Genomic DNA, 15981 nt, shown 5'->3' with positions numbered 1-15981 from the left:
CGAACTGAAATTTGATAGTTAATGCGGCCCTCGGACTGAAAAGTTTGGATACCCCTGGGTTAGCTGAATGTTGATGGTGTGTGAAAATTAGGTTATATTTGGAAACTTTTTCATTAAATGATGTGAGAAGTGGTTTTTTGACTTCAGCATCTGATAGAACTTCCTTCTGAAACTTGATGATGATGGGTTGAAAACTTCCTTATAAATCAGTATTTCCCAGAGTGGGCGATATCGCCCCATTAAGGAGTGCTGCGATAGTCATGGGGACCCTGGAAGCTTCAGGTAGGAACCCAGTCGATGGCAGGAGACCAAATTAATGTAAATGTTCATGTTAAAAATACACAATTGTTTCTAAATATTTAAGAACAGTGTTGATTACAAAAGGAAACCTTAAGGCTGTTAATAGTTTTAATATCTATACTTTGTGAATGTAGAGTCACTGAAATTTTCCAGCAGCTGAAGTAGAATTAAATTTAAAAGCAAAATTGTAGATCTTTTTTAATGTTTTCCTATACATCTTCTAAACTTGTCTATGTCCTCAGTTAACTGATTGTTCCTTGATACTTCTTTATTTGTTGGCTATCAATAGTTGCCAGTGTGATCCTTTTATGAACTCTTTAAACTCAGCACTAGAAATAATTGTAAACAAACAGGGTTGGAGCTCTATATATATAAAAATCGCAATCTCCTGGGATGCCGCCTCTTGCGAAATTTAAAATGATTTTTTGCAGGAACCTCCCCTGGAGTGTTCTAATCAACGCCCCAGTTTCATGGCGATCGGATGAAGGGTTAAAAAAAGTCAATTGACTTTTGTTTTTATATACTGTATAATGTATAGATATAGAGAAGAATTGAATTGCAGATACCTCCCCAGGAGTATTCTGAACATTAAACAACTTCCCAAAGTTTCATGGCGATCAGATGAAAGGTGTAGTAATGCATAAAAGACAGACACACACAAATTGCTTATATATGGATTATGGATAGATTAGAAAGGTAGTATAATCTAAGGAAATATTAGTACAATTATTAGTATTTAGTAGATCTATTCTAGAATCTAGATTATTAATTATTAATAAAATAAGTTTGTGTCTCATTGAGTTAACAGTTCAGTTAACTCAATGAGACACAAACTTATATATTTTTAATAAAATAAGGGCATAATTTAATATTTAAATATATTTTTATTAAATTAGGCCTAAATTAATAAAATACTAAAAATAGGGCCTATTATTAATAATTAATTTTTAATTTATTATTTTATTACATTAGGCCAGGCCCTTCAAGTTTTTATTTTGCCTGCGTTTTTGAAAAGCGAATCAAAATTCATCATGAACTAGGCAAAGAAATTCCATCCCCTAGATTCTAGAAGTTAAATCTTGTCTAGATCTATCTAGACTAGGTCTAGATTTAGATTCTAGATCTAGATTCTAGACTTAGTTAATAGTTATGCCTACTGAGTTACTGTATTTAATATCATAGGGCCTAACACAGATTACTTTTATTTAAAGTTACTTCCCTTAGTAGGAAGCTTCAAGAAAAGTCTCGGTAGCCAACACTGAATCCGGAAGCTTCCCGGTCCGATATTTCCAGAATAAAGTTTTCCTCTATATTAGAACCCAAGAATGTCAGATCGGCAATTTTATCCGATGCAATATAACCATACACAGGCAAGAAACGATCCACTACCACCAGGCTGGGAAATGAGATACGATAATAACTCAGGTTGGCCCTACTTCATAGACCACAATACGAAGAATACTACTTGGCAAGATCCGCGAATTTCGATGATGGTGAGTAAAAAAAAAAACCAGCCTAATTTAATTCAATTTAAAATTCATATTACAGGTCATTTAAGTCATAACTCAAACATTAAATAATTCTAGAACTATAGGCCTAGATCTAAATCTAGTACTAAAGGACATATCCATATTAGACATTATTGCTATTAGATCTATATGGCCACTATGCTAATTAAGTTATTAGACTGGTTTCAAAAGAAAACAAATAACAATTTAATTAGGCCTGGGGCAGGGCCTACTATTAATTTTTTAATAGACTATGAGTACTATCATTACTATGACTATAGACTATGCCTATTGATTGTGATATTGTGTATTGGGCCATTTACTTGACTATTATTGTATTAATTAGGCCTACTAGATCTAACTACTATTAGAGTTAATTAATTAGTTTGTTATTTATGCCTACTTCAACTTGAAATATTATAATTAATTATAATAAGTCTTCTTACAGTCTTACTAAAAAAAAATTAATAGCCTCCCCCCTTTTCCTGTATTTGTATTTGTAAGTTACAGATCAATGATTATAACAAAATATCCCTAATTGACATCTAGGCCTAATTAATTATTAATTAATTATTTAAGTAATTAAATATAGACCTAGACTTAGAATAGATCTAGCCTATAAGCCTATTTATTATTTATAACAGGCCTATTAAGCTGATTTTTAATAGTTTATTATTTTACTAATATGACTACCCAGGCCTATAGGCTTGATTGTTCAATTAATATAACATTATAAAATAGGACTAATGTAATGTGAGAAAGTTTAAACTTAATCCTAAAGTATTTAATTTTAATGTGCAAAATTAGTATTTGAGCAATATATTTATTTAGTTGTCTTATAAAATTGTACTTTCTAAATTCAGGGACCACTTCATTACCCATATGCTGGCAGATTCGCTCCTGAAGGCAGAACTGTTGAAATACCAGTTCATTACGAACCTGGACCTGAACCACCACGAACTTCCCAACCAGAACAACAGCAATATCATCACACAGGCAACCATAACTTAAACTACCCATACCCCACTCAATATGGTGGTTCCTCGCAGAACAGTAATCAACCCAAAAAGCGTGGTGATGTTTGGGAGATTCCTATTCAGCATGTTGGCTCAAGCAATACTCCATCATCAGCTCGTCCACAACAACAACAACATCAGCAGCCTACGCAGCTGCCTATGTATCAGCAGTACCAACAACAGCCTAATCAGCCCAGTGCTCCCAGTCAACAACAGATGGGACAACAACCGATCAATATCCCAATCATTCATGAAGTAAACAGGGGACCCAGTCCAAGCAGAGGCAGCCCACATCCAGATTTCTCACAGGCTATTCCTCTCTCAGCACAAATGCCTCAACAGCGCTCACAAGAACCTAAACCAGATTATGAATCTCCACCTCGGCCCTCTGCTCACTCACAACCACAGCAACAGTCGGCTACTTCAACACAACCTGATTCTGATGTCACCCCACAGCAGCCTCCAAAAAGCCAAGAGGAAAGAGCTTTTGAGATAATTAACGGTGTAATGAGTGCAGTCAAGTCGCTAGAGGGGGAGGTAAATTCTTTTCAAGGCGTTAAAAAAGACAAACAGTATCGATACATAGAAGAAATGCTGACCAGGAATCTCCTCAAACTGGACTCTGTTGATGCCGGAGACCTGGAGAATGTCAGGCAAGCAAGACGGCAAGCTGTTAGATACATTGAGGCTGCCATTGATTTATTAGAACTAAAAGCTGTGGCTGCCGAGACCCACAATCCGCAGGAGACTGCGGACAATCAAAGCTCCAGCAGTGCAGATGCTAACAATTCATCCATAGCAGGACAATCACAAGATCAAATACCCTTTGAAAGAGATTCAAGTTCTGTCAGGGAAATGCAGTTGGACAGTGAAGTAGCATGTTAGTCCACTATCTGTGATACTTAAGCTTTTTTTTTTTTTTTGGTGTTAAACTGTAATCTAAAAGAAAGTTAATAATCATAAACTTTTTGTCTGAAACTTCATGTCTTCATTTTATTATTATAAAGCAGTCACTGCTACTAAGGTTAACAAACAATCCTACAAGCTAATTTTTAATACCCTTTCTCAGTGTTTGACTATTTATACTTAGTCTAGATAAAGTAAAAAGTTTACAATCCTTGACACTCCACCTCATACTATAATAACCCTTCAAAGTGTAATATCTGATACTGTTCCTTTGTCTTATAAGCTTGCATTTTTAACATAAATCATGGTTTCTTCTTCATATAACAGTCTGCTCTGGCCATGATCTGTTTTAATACTATTATTTATTATTGTAAAAAAAAAACTTATTTCAAACTCTGATATTGTAAATGTGGAATATTAAAATTCTGCACTAATGAGCTGAAAATGATTGCTTTTGTTGTTTCAAAATTTCTTAAGGTTCAGAGTAACATTTGGTTACAGCTATTAGTTACACATGTTATGAACTTGTTAAAAAAAAGTTGTTCCTGTTAAAATTTGGTCTTCAAATTGGTCTTCTTGTTACATGTTGCATTATTGGTCTTGTGTATTTGTTAATTTAGACTTCAAGTGTCATTTTTTTTTTATCGCACCTCAACATTTTGTGGTGCTGTCCTCAGAAAAAAAAATATAAACACAATATGAATGACTATATTTTTTACCGGCATACGTGTATTGATATTGTTAAGTTAAATAAAGTTTAACAGTTTTTGAATATTAAAATATTTATCATAGGACTGAGTCTAAAAATATGATGTTTTATTATTTTATTAATAATATTAAAATATATGTGCACAACTATAAAGCATTACCCTGGGCCATGGTTATGAATTTATTGGGAGAGGGGCTGCAAATATAACAGTAGTTAAAAAACTGAACAAATTTCCTGGATGGGTTCTTTCCACTGAAATAGCTTTAACTAAATATGTTGCATATTTACTGTGCAGTTCTGTGTATATAATAGTTGTAGTTCTAGAGAGGATGTGTTAAAATTGTTGCTAGTCATTATGAGGGTTGCTTGGGGGGCTCTTGCTCCAGGTAAGTGTATCTTAAAGGTTATGACTGATGCATGGATTATTTTTTTAGTTGCTTGTTTTATAAAAGCTTTTTTTTTAACTTGCTATTCTATAATTGAATGATAGTTGATACTATGATAGTATAACTTAATTAGAAGTGCCAAATTTTTATAAATACTTTCAACAGCATAATTTTCATTATACCGGTACTATGTTCATTTTTTTGGGTTCTTTATTTTTACAGAAAAGTTCAGTATTTTATTACCACTTCCATGATGGTATTCTTGATTATACTGGTCATTCTTTTACTTGGGTCAACTTGAATGTAGGCTGTTGTATCATAAGTTAAGAATGAACACATTTGGTAATAGGACATTTCTCTGTTTCAAATAAACCTCAACAAAATTGAAAATTTTCAATAAGGTCTATTTTTTACTCATGATAAATCAAGATAAAGTGTGTACAAAATGTGTGAGCTTGGTTGTGATACAAATCTGTAAGAAAAAAACTGCAATAATTTATTCTGCTTATTTTTTGGGTGCTGTACAGTTTTTTTTTTTTATAGTAAAATGAGAACTAATTTATGTGTGTTACTTTTGTAATTAACACAAGTAGTGTATACATATTGTAACATCTCATGTTCTAATAAATTTCTTTGACATACTTTGTTTTGTTTTTAATTGGTTAGCAAAATAGTCAACAAGACTAATTTAGTAAATGCCCAAATGGATAATTGAGTAAAATCTATTATCTTTTTTTAATTGCCGTAACTATTGGAGTGTCCAAGCAAGATCCATCCCCCACCCCTTCTCTGTTGCTGATCTCAACACCTGGTATACATTGGGTGTATTCAAGGGAAATAAAAAATTTTCCAAATTTTTATGTGGATTAAAAAATCTAGTTGGAGTAGGGATGATGCATAGATCATTGCTTTTAGTTTTAGTATGAGCACACAGTGCTAATAATGTTAATATTGAAAAAACAAAAGTCTAAAATCTTTGACCACCTACATAATAAATACCAATTTAAAAAAAAATACAACAGACAACATAAAGTTCAAATAAAACAATTACCTAAGTATTAAAAAAATACAAATAAAATATTAATATAAATACTTTTTTTTTTTAATAAATACACTTTAGTACAATACTATCCAGTTCAGCACAAATAATGCAATTCATAGAATTCAAGTTTGCTGAACTAAACAATGTTAACTTTCCATAATAATAATAAACACTATGCTTGCTTATACTTCACAAGTTTTATTCCAAAGGAAACAACTTTCAATTTAAGCAATGTACGTGTTAAATAATTAGTTTTTTGAAACAGATCTTTTACTTCTAAGAAAGTGTACACAACAACAGTCTTGTAAACGGTAAATTTTTAACATTAAATAATGAAACAACTAATACCCACAAAATAGTTTAAACTTTGAGCTGACGCTTGAGATTAATACTTAATTGGCTGTATTTGTTTCAGCAATGACTTAGTGAACAACATGAGGCACAGTTGTAAGCTGTTGGCCCTTTTTTAAAACATCATGGATGACTTCTGAATAAACTGCTGCTGCCAAAGTTCATGAAATGTTTTTGTGCATGACTTGGAGGCTACAAAAGACACTGATGGCTGATACTAAGCAAGACATTTCCCCAATCAAATCAAACTGTGGATTCCTCTAGGAAATTGTTCAGTTAGCGCCTTAGCTTGTCTAGCTACTGTTCTTCACTTGGCTAGTTGAGAAATAAGTGCATATTTAGCTTAGCTTGTATATTTGGTTTATTTGAACAAAATGTGCTAGTCTATCTGAACTAGTACAACATATGGCTACCTGAGCAAGTATTGCTTGTTTAGCTTAACTTGTACATAAGGCTATTAGAACAACTTTTGCTTGTTTAGCTAAACCTGTACACTTAGCTAGATTTGCATATATAGAAGATGCTTTCTTTTCAATTTTGTGAGCTTTTCTTATATATTTGCAAGTCTTGCATGTCATCAAGATTTTCTCATATACGTGCAAGCCTTTTTTGTCACCCTCAAGCTTTTCTTATATATGTGCAAGTCTTGCTTGTCATCAAGATTTTCTCATATACGTGCAAGCCTTTTTTGTCCCCCTCAAGCTTTTCTTATATATGTGCATGTCTTTCTTGTCTTCCTCAGCCTCTTGAGCTCTCTGTGCTAATCTTCTGCACGTAGCTAGTTCTGTTTGATAAGCACGCCTTGCGACAGCTTCTTCTTCAGTTTCCTGAGCTCTCTGCTCTAATCTTCTGTGCATAGCTAGTTCTGTTTGATAAGCATGCCTTGCGACAGCTTCTTCTTCAGTTTCGAGACCTCTCCGCTCCAATCTTCTGCGCATAGCTAGTTCTGTTTGATAAGCACGCCTAGCGGCAGCTTCTTCTTCAGTTTCCTGAGCTCTTTGCTCTAATCTTCTGTGCATAGCTAGTTCTGTTTGATAAGCACGCCTTGCGACAGCTTCTTCTTCAGTTTCAAGACCTCTCCGCTCCAATCTTCTGCGCATAGCTAGTTCTGTTTGATAAGCACGCCTTGCGGCAGCTTCTTCTTCAGTTTCCAGAGCTCTTCGTTTTAATCTTCTGCGCGTAGCTAGTTCTGTTTGATAAGCAAGCCTAGCGGCAGCTTCTTCTTCAGTTTCCTGCGCTCTTCGTTCATATCTTCTGCGCTTAGCTTGCTCTGCTTGATAAGCAAGCCTTGCAGCAGCCTGCTCTTTAGTTTCCTGGTCTCTCAGTTTCAATCTTCTTTGCCTGGCTAGTTTTGCACAATGAGCACGCCTTGCAGCGGCTTCCTCTTCAGTTTCTTGAGCTCTTTGAGCTAATCTTTTGAGCCTAGCTTTTTCTGCCTTTTGTGCACGTCTTTTATCAGCCTCCTCTTTTGTTTCTTGAGCTCTTCTCTGCTTCGCTTGTTCTGCATAATATGCACGCCTTGCAGCAGCTTCCTCTTCAGTTTCTTGAGCTCTTTGAGCTAATCTTTTGAGCCTAGCTAGTTTTGCCCAATAAGCACGCCTTGCAGCGGCTTCCTCTTCAGTTTCTTGAGCTCTTTGAGCTAATCTTTTGAGCCTAGCTTTTTCTGCCTGTTGTGCACGTCTTTTATCAGCCTCCTCTTTTGTTTCTTGAGCTCTTCTCTGCTTCACTTGTTCTGCATAATATGCACGCCTTGCAGCAGCTTCCTCTTCGGTTTCTTGAGCTCTTTGAGCTAATCTTTTGAGCCTAGCTTTTTCTGTCTTTCGTGCACGTCTTGCAGCAGTCTCCTCTTCAGTTTCTCCAGCTCTCTGTGCTAATCTTTTTCGTTTTGCACTATTAGACCTGCGAGAGAGATTCCCTTTTTTTCTTTTCTTTTTACTACCTCTATGCGATAACTTCATTAGTTTTATATGGTTTTGTTGAAATGATCTTCTACTACCTCTAGGACATGTTTTAAATGCTTGAGCAACATCAGGTGATCCATTCTCCAATCCATTACATTTATAATCTAAACTTACTTCTTCGTTCTCCAATGCTTCACATTTAAATTCCACATTTAGTCCATTCGGTGACTCATCAAATTTATAGTCCAGCCCAAGTCCATTTTTTAACTCTTCACATTTATATTCTAATTTTAATTCTTCATTCTCCAAAATTTCAAGTTTGCATTTTAGACTAAGATCTAGTATTTCATGATCTGATTCTTCAAACTTGTATTTCATATTTTGTTCCAAATCCTGATTTAAAGTTACCTCTCTACATCTTTGCTGTTTCCCATCATATGGATACAATTTTTGTTCACTCACCGTTTCCTCGATCATTCTGTGCAAAGAAAATGAAAAATATTTATTGTAATGAATGGCCAACAGCTAGACCCTTTTTCTATTTATGGAGATCTATATAATATTATCTAGCCAATATAAATATTAATATATAGATATCTAGATCCTTGACCAGTGTTTCTTTCAGACATTTTTCTTCATGGGGTGGGGGGAACACACACTTAAAATAGAGGAGCACAGACACTGGTTAAAGTATATATTTTCTATATAAATAATATATTCTATTTTGTCCGAGGGTACTGGGTGGTATCCCCTCTCCTTAATTATCTTCCTTTGTTCAGCAACAAAAGGATAAGCACTTAGATCTACATCTAGACTACCTACTACAGTACAGTAAGTAATCTATGTTCTATGTGTCTGTTTTCTGTCAACGATGCACAAATAAGAATTATCCATCTAAGATGTGGTATCCAGATATAGGTTGTATAGATCTAGATATAAGTAATACTGTATAGTTACTATCCCCAGGGAAAGCGGAAGAGAGGGCGCCCAAGACAGACCTGGAGGCAGAGTCTTCTTGAAGAACTGAAGCCAACAGGGATGTCTTGGGAGATGTCAAAATTAATAGCCGAGGATAGGAAGAAATGGAAGGAAATGGTGGAGGCCCTATGCTCCATAAGGAGCAAAGAGGACTAAGTCAAGTCAAGTCACTATAGTAAAGTATAGTGTATAGAATGAGTAGGCCTATAGAAGATGACATACATAAATACATAGATGTGTTGTGGTGAATTGTAGGCCTACTACTTTACTTACTTACAACTACTATCAGTATGATCACTATGATGTACTAGCAATGGCTATAGAAATTGTATAGATTAGTATTTAGTATACAACAGAGCCAACCACTTAGGACTTAGGCCTAATTATTAATTAATTGTATTATTATTTATTATAAATAATTATTTGATATTAGGGATTATTTGTTGTGGTTATCTGAGTTACCCTTTTTCTCATAAAAAAGTTCTCTTACTTTTTAACTTAGATCTAGAATCTAGTTCAAACTTAGAATGACTTAGATCTAACTAATATAATATAGATATCATCTAATCTAGATCTCTAGTAGAGTCTAGTAGTCTAGTAGTAATACTAATATTATAATATAGAATCTAGTAGTAATAGCCTAATAATAAAAATAATATTATATTTAATTAGATCTAGAAATCTAGATCCATAATCAAATAATCATTATGATAAATAGGCCCTAATGATTATTTATTATGTTCCTCATTATGATTTATGGATCGTCTCTTTATTTTTTTAACGCTAAAAATTACCGAGTCTAAAATCTAGATCGACGAATACTCGAATAGATTCTAGAAATCTATATCGAGAGTCTAGATCTATATCTAGGTAAAATCTTAGTTTAGCGTCGTAAATTCGGCCAAAACTAGTAATGTGGGAGAGAGTGAATTAATGAATATGTCATTAAATATGAGTATATTTTCGTATATTTTAATAAAATATTATAAATAATTGAATAATAGATCACCATTGATGGTTAAATCAATTTAAATATCCTAAAATTAATTTTTATCAACCCTGTTCGAGATAGTAAATTTGCTATTAAAAACAGCAGCCATCTTAAGAAAATGTTATTGAGAGTAGCTTCCCTTTCATTTCTATTCATATGAAAATGTATTTAAATATGATCGTCTTGTTGTATAGTCCGTATTACAAAGCATTTTTTTAAATGTGAATTTCCTAACAAACAACTTTATTAATTCTAGAAGCATTGTGAGATGCAACTTGTATCCATGTATTAAATCACGTTTTTTCTTACTCAGAGGCGTAGCGACCCTTCCCGGGACAAACTTTTCGATTTGCACCCCCCCCCCCTCGAGATTTCGATTTGCACCCCCCTCAAACTTTCAATTTGCACCCCCACCCCCCTCGAGATTTCCATTTGCACCCCCCCCCCCTTCAAACTTTCGATTTGCACTCCCCTCAACCTTTCAATTTATTTTTCCAACCCATTTTGGCGCCCCCTAAGGTCGGCGCCCGGGGACATATATCCCCCCCCGTCCCCCTCGCTACGCTACTGATCTTACTATTACTAAATAGTTGTGAGTTTTTTCTTATTGTTTGAATGTTCACTATTTTCATTTCAGGTTTTTCTTTTCATCAGTTAGTAATTCTATCGTAACTTATGACATTTTTTTTTTACTTCTCTTTACCTTAATTAAACCCCAACCTCCGTCATATTTTTGTCGTCAATGTCACAACAAGTCATAATGTAAAAAATTACGCTTCACTCTGCCTTATCTAAGATCTCTAACCATAATTTTGACAACATTAAATGTTTGTCATCATTTACATATACAAAGAGACCAAATGTATTATCCACCAGCTTCCCTCGTAAAACATCATCTAAAACAATGAGCCCGTCCACCCCTTAAGCGCGTGTTGTCACTATGGTCGATCCCAAGTCTCCACCTGCCAGACACATTTTGGTTATCCTTTGTTGTCAAATCGTCAATATCAAGTACACAAGTGAGTGATATGGGGTTGTCCATAAATGATGTCACAATGATGTCACATATGATTTGCTACGGGAGTGAGTGAAGATTTGTGACGTCAACTCAGGCGGCTTTGCAATTTATGACGTGTCGGTCTCATGAAAGGAGGTGAACGGGGAAAAATACCTAGGTGATTGATGGAGAATCTCTATAATGCTTTGTTCAATCAAAATAACGATAAATAAGCATTAGTATACGTATACCTTGCTTAAAACACAAATGTCGCAAGCCTGCTAGTTTAAGACATTCGGCAAAACGTCCGCAACACATTATCCCCGTCAAAAAGGCTTGCCACCAAATGCCTGCCGACGAATAAGCCGTGTCTAATGCGGGGCGTTAGGAATACGGCCATTAGCATGGGCCACGTTAGAGCACCAGTAAGCTATCGCGCTTTGTAAGATGACGTAAATACTTAAATTCAATTTCGCTAAACTGCGCGAAAATTTAGTAATGTTCCATCGTTTGAGGAAATTTATTTTCTTGGACTTAAATTGAAATATGTTGACTGTCTGGTCTGGCTCTTAATTTCCGAATATCACTTTTAATGTATCAAGATTCAGAACTATAATTTACTTTAATATAAGTGTCATCTTATCGTTTATTGTGGTTTTTAAAAAGCGCAGAGCAGCTACAAAATCGGACGGCCATCCTGTTTTCACCAAGCTTCTTTTGGAGCTTAATATGGGTAGTCTAGTTCTATACGGTGTGAGCTTAATACATTTTTAAAGGGCCGAAAGTCTCAAGACAGCAAGCTTGCAGAAATAACTACGTACGTTTAAATGGACGAGTGATAGGTGTGTTAGGGGCTGTTTAATGAACACCAACTTATGTAATCAAACTAAACGTCGCGAAAGCGTCAAAAAGGCAATGCTTATTGTTTTTTTTTCTATAAAATTAGCCTAACGGTCGGCGGTACCGCTACATGACGTCACGTGCGAGCGTTAACTCGGTGACGATGTGCTAAGTGGGGGAATGAAAAAGGTAGGGTTCAAGAAATGCGACTCGGCAAGCTTTTGACATTTCTTGACCTTTCTTAATAGTTCTTTCGTCCCCACTGAGAAAATGGATCACCAATGAATGACGCGTCATACTTCTACAGCTGGTCTTTCTCCCACAACCATCCCGTTTTCACGAGAGAAAAAACCTGACCAGTCTCCAAAATCACATCGCTGAGTTCTACTCAACCTCTCCCCACCACAAATCACAATTTCTATCTGAAACAATATGTTCATATGTTTGCTCTGTAATAATGCACGCTGTCATTACTATCTTAAGAGCGACGTCATTTATGAGCGATCTAATATTGATTTGCTTACTGCAAATAAAGTGTTAAAAAGTTCGACCTCCCAACAATTGTTGTGGTCTTGGATGCACACTATTAAGTCTGATATGGTCTATTAGTCATTCATGTCAACTATATTTTTAAAAAAAGAAAAATTACTATACAGGGGGTCATCCATAAATGATGTCACGCTTTTTTTGACGATTTTTACCTCCCCCCCCCTCCCCTCCGTCAAACGTAGTCACAAAAAGCCAGACCCCCCCCCCCTAAAATGACGTCACACCTCAGCCTACACCCCCCCCCCCCTCAAAATTGCAGTTGAATTTTTTTTAACAGCTATATTTTTCCAAAATCTTGTCTGAACTCTGTCAAAATAGAGTATTTTAATCAATTGTTATTACAATGTATTAAAACAGTTTTTTAAAACGCAAAATAACGTCTAAAATTCGTTTTGTAACATTGCTTTTTTAAAATGCAAAAGTGTGATGTCGCACCATCTGAACCCCTCCCCCCTCCCCCTCACACACAACGTCACAAAATTACGGGCCCCCCTCCCCCCTACGAGTGTGACGTCATTTATGGACGACCCCCGGCATATATTAAAACAATACAAAACAATCATATTAAACCACAAAATCAACACAAAAGACATGCGAATAGACAATTTATTGTTTTTAAAACATGGCCGCTGCCTGTATTTACTCATTGTTGTCTCGAACGGGGTAGTTTAAAGTTTATTCCAGGATATTTATGACTGGTTTGGTCTTGGATTGTGATTTGGTATTCAATTATCTGTTATATTATGTAAAATATGACATAAATATGGCCAAATGAAAGAAATATTCATTAGTTACCTTCATCGCACATTACTAGCTAAGTTGGAATTTACGACGCTAAACTAAGATTTTACCTATATCTAATAATATCTATATAGATCGTGATCTTGACCTCTTGCTAGTCTAGTTCTAGTGAGTTGATAATACTAATACTTCCCTTTCCCATTTGTCTATCATTAGATTCTAAATTCTAGTTTATTAATATTATTATTAGAACCTAGATCTAGATCTAATTTATTAAACATAAATACTAAATGAATGTGTTGACAAATGTCATCGGCCTAGAATTCGAAACAAGTTATTACAAGGCCAAAGGGAGATAATATTGTTAATTAGTTAGCAGACTAGACTAGGATTATTAAAAATTAGGAATAGATTTAGTTCTAGCTAGTCTAGATAACTGTGTGACTAGGGTATAAAAATTGATTTTAGGAATTAGAACATACAGCTAGATCCTTTGCAGTGTTTCTTCCAGACTTTTTTCTCCGGGGGGGGGGGGGGGGGGGGGGGGGGGAAAGGGAGGGAGAGAGAAAGAAGCTCTGATCCTTTGTATTTTTGTTGGAATATTGAGGTCTAAGTGTATAAGGCCTAACTGTAGCGGGTAATTAAGCTTGAAATTTGAAAGGGACTGGGTTGAGTGGGGAAGAAGGAATTTACTTATATTTATAATTTTTTATTTACTATATAGTATATATTATTGTCTTTTTTTATAGGACCTACTCAGTTAAACTTTAAACTAACTAGACTTAGTGCCGATATGAAAAAAGGAGGCCACTGCCTATTCATAATATAATACCATTGTCACAGTTATAAATCGTTTTATTATTAGTATTATTATTAGCTATATTTTTTATAATTATAAAGACAACGAATTAGTATACAACAAAAGAAAAGGAGCTAGAAACACGTGTGGATAAAAAATTAAAAAAAACTATCAATTTTGCCCAGTGTTTCTTCCAGACTCCCCCCCCCCCTCCCTCAGAAGAGATGCCTGGAAGAAACTGATTTTGCCCTGATCCCCTGAAAGGGCGTTGGTCATTTTTACCAGTCCGTAAAAATGACGTCATTCTCCAGAGGGGAAAAAGGGGTCGTAATTTTGAGATAGTGTGATGTGTAGCATAGCATTTTGAAGAGGACAAAATGATCATTAAAAAAACTTTGGCAGCACCTTATGGTGTCCCTAGTCAATAATTACTCAGTACTAAGCCCACGTTTAGGTATTTATTCTGCTTTTCTTTAGAAATAGCAGCCATTAGATCTATTTAAATTACTGCCTAACAAAGAAGTACAAGGGTCTTCAACTCATTGGGTTTAGGGTTGGTGGAAAAGAAACAAGTTTCAGTTTCAGGCTTCAAAACTTAATACAATTATATCAAAATGATAACACTATCACAGTTACAATATATCTAATGGGAAAACAATAACACACAATAGCATATCTACAAAACACAACATCCTTTATCACTTTTTAATTTGTACATTTTTGGGCAGTTTCAACACAGAAAATAACATTTTCTTTCCTATAGCAGATAACAAATACAAGCTTATTGTAGCATAATCAGATTAACAGGTATGTACACAATCATTGCAATTTTCAGAATATTTCAAGTTGGTTAAAAAAACTATCATGTGAAATGAGCAATACATAATAGACCACAAGAAACACCAACACAATAATGCAATGTACATACTTATTACATTTAAAAACAAATTTAATCAAATACTTAAACTCATCTTTAACAGAAAGTGAGTTTAAAATTAAGGGAGTTTTTAGTTTCACACAACTTTTACATAATTAAGAACGTTAAAATAATTATAAGCAAGAATGACATTTTTAGAACCTTTAAAATAATAAATATGTAATAAGCTGAGTTTCTTTATTTTTCTAAGCAGACTTTTGATATGGGTAATGAAAATGATAGAATGACTATTTGATATGACAACATTGCAAAATGCTCTGTCAAAGACTATTGCTGGTGTAATAAAAACATGCAAAGACCTAGCTATAAGGTCTGTAACCTGTGACCTTTAACATACATTTACGGTAGAACTAGTACTCCATAGCATCACATCACAAGACATGGGATGTGTTCCGCACCATGTGACATCATTTAGAGAGTGACACCAAATAAAAAATGTACAGCTTCATTTTTATAAATTTAAAAAAAAATCATTGGGGTTAAGGTTAACACCTAGCCAAAAAAAAAAGCAAAATTGTTGAAGGGGCGGGGTGACACTACCTAGTGGTGTTGCTGCTTGTATTTAATTTTAAAAGCATTGAAGCAATGAGATGTATGCTAATGCTACACTATCTTTGTGTTGAAGTTTTTATTTTGTTTTACATAAACTTTTAAGTCAAAGCACTTCTGCATAACATCAAACCTTAGTTTTCAATTCAAGACATTTTACCAGAGTTAGCCATGAAAACTAATGCTGATGTTAAGTCCGAAAAATACTTGAGATAAAAAATTATATATATCACTATCTATTCCAAATGTGCTGTTTAGATAACATTTTTTTAAAAAGGCATCAATTAATGCTTTAAAAAAATGTAAATAACGTTCAAAGTTTGCATAATGTTTGGTGAGCTTAATTTAATATGAAGGAATAAACACAGAAAATTTTGTTTACTAACATACATCTTAATTCAAAAGGAAATATTGAAATACTAACTCTAAGCCTAAAACAATACTGTAGTTGTTTTCATAAATATACATAATAAAATGTGGC

The 15981-nt window shown here is 34.5% G+C and overlaps 2 protein-coding genes across 5 annotated transcripts; one reads left to right on the top strand and one right to left on the bottom strand.

The window, feature by feature from the left end:
* Nucleotides 1-1322: 1322 nt before the first annotated feature.
* On the top strand, nucleotides 1323-5478 carry LOC131948301 (BAG family molecular chaperone regulator 3). Its single transcript, XM_059309865.1, has 2 exons — nucleotides 1323-1793; nucleotides 2672-5478. The coding sequence occupies exons 1-2, from the start codon at nucleotides 1626-1628 to the stop codon at nucleotides 3707-3709; spliced, it is 1206 nt and encodes a 401-aa protein (XP_059165848.1). The 5' UTR covers nucleotides 1323-1625; the 3' UTR covers nucleotides 3710-5478.
* Nucleotides 5479-5943: 465 nt separating this feature from the next.
* LOC131948300 (trichohyalin) lies at nucleotides 5944-13549 on the bottom strand. Of its 4 annotated transcripts, none has more exons than XM_059309860.1 (2): nucleotides 13503-13549; nucleotides 5944-8597 (listed from the first exon to the last, which is right to left on the bottom strand). In XM_059309860.1, exon 2 carries the CDS (start codon nucleotides 8594-8596, stop codon nucleotides 6875-6877), a length of 1722 nt encoding a protein of 573 aa, XP_059165843.1. In that variant the 5' UTR covers nucleotide 8597; nucleotides 13503-13549; the 3' UTR covers nucleotides 5944-6874. The 4 variants fall into 4 exon arrangements, with proteins under 4 accessions (XP_059165843.1, XP_059165847.1, XP_059165845.1 ...); XM_059309864.1 differs by lacking the exon at nucleotides 13503-13549 and adding an exon at nucleotides 10107-10436; XM_059309862.1 differs by lacking the exon at nucleotides 13503-13549 and adding an exon at nucleotides 9892-9932.
* Between the last annotated feature and the right edge of the window lie 2432 nt (nucleotides 13550-15981).

The sequence above is a fragment of the Physella acuta genome, unplaced genomic scaffold (assembly GCF_028476545.2).
Source record: "Physella acuta isolate Inbredline_101_S28 unplaced genomic scaffold, ASM2847654v3 ptg000637l, whole genome shotgun sequence".
Classification (NCBI taxonomy): domain Eukaryota; kingdom Metazoa; phylum Mollusca; class Gastropoda; family Physidae; genus Physella; species Physella acuta.
This window is presented reverse-complemented; position numbering and strand designations above follow the sequence as displayed.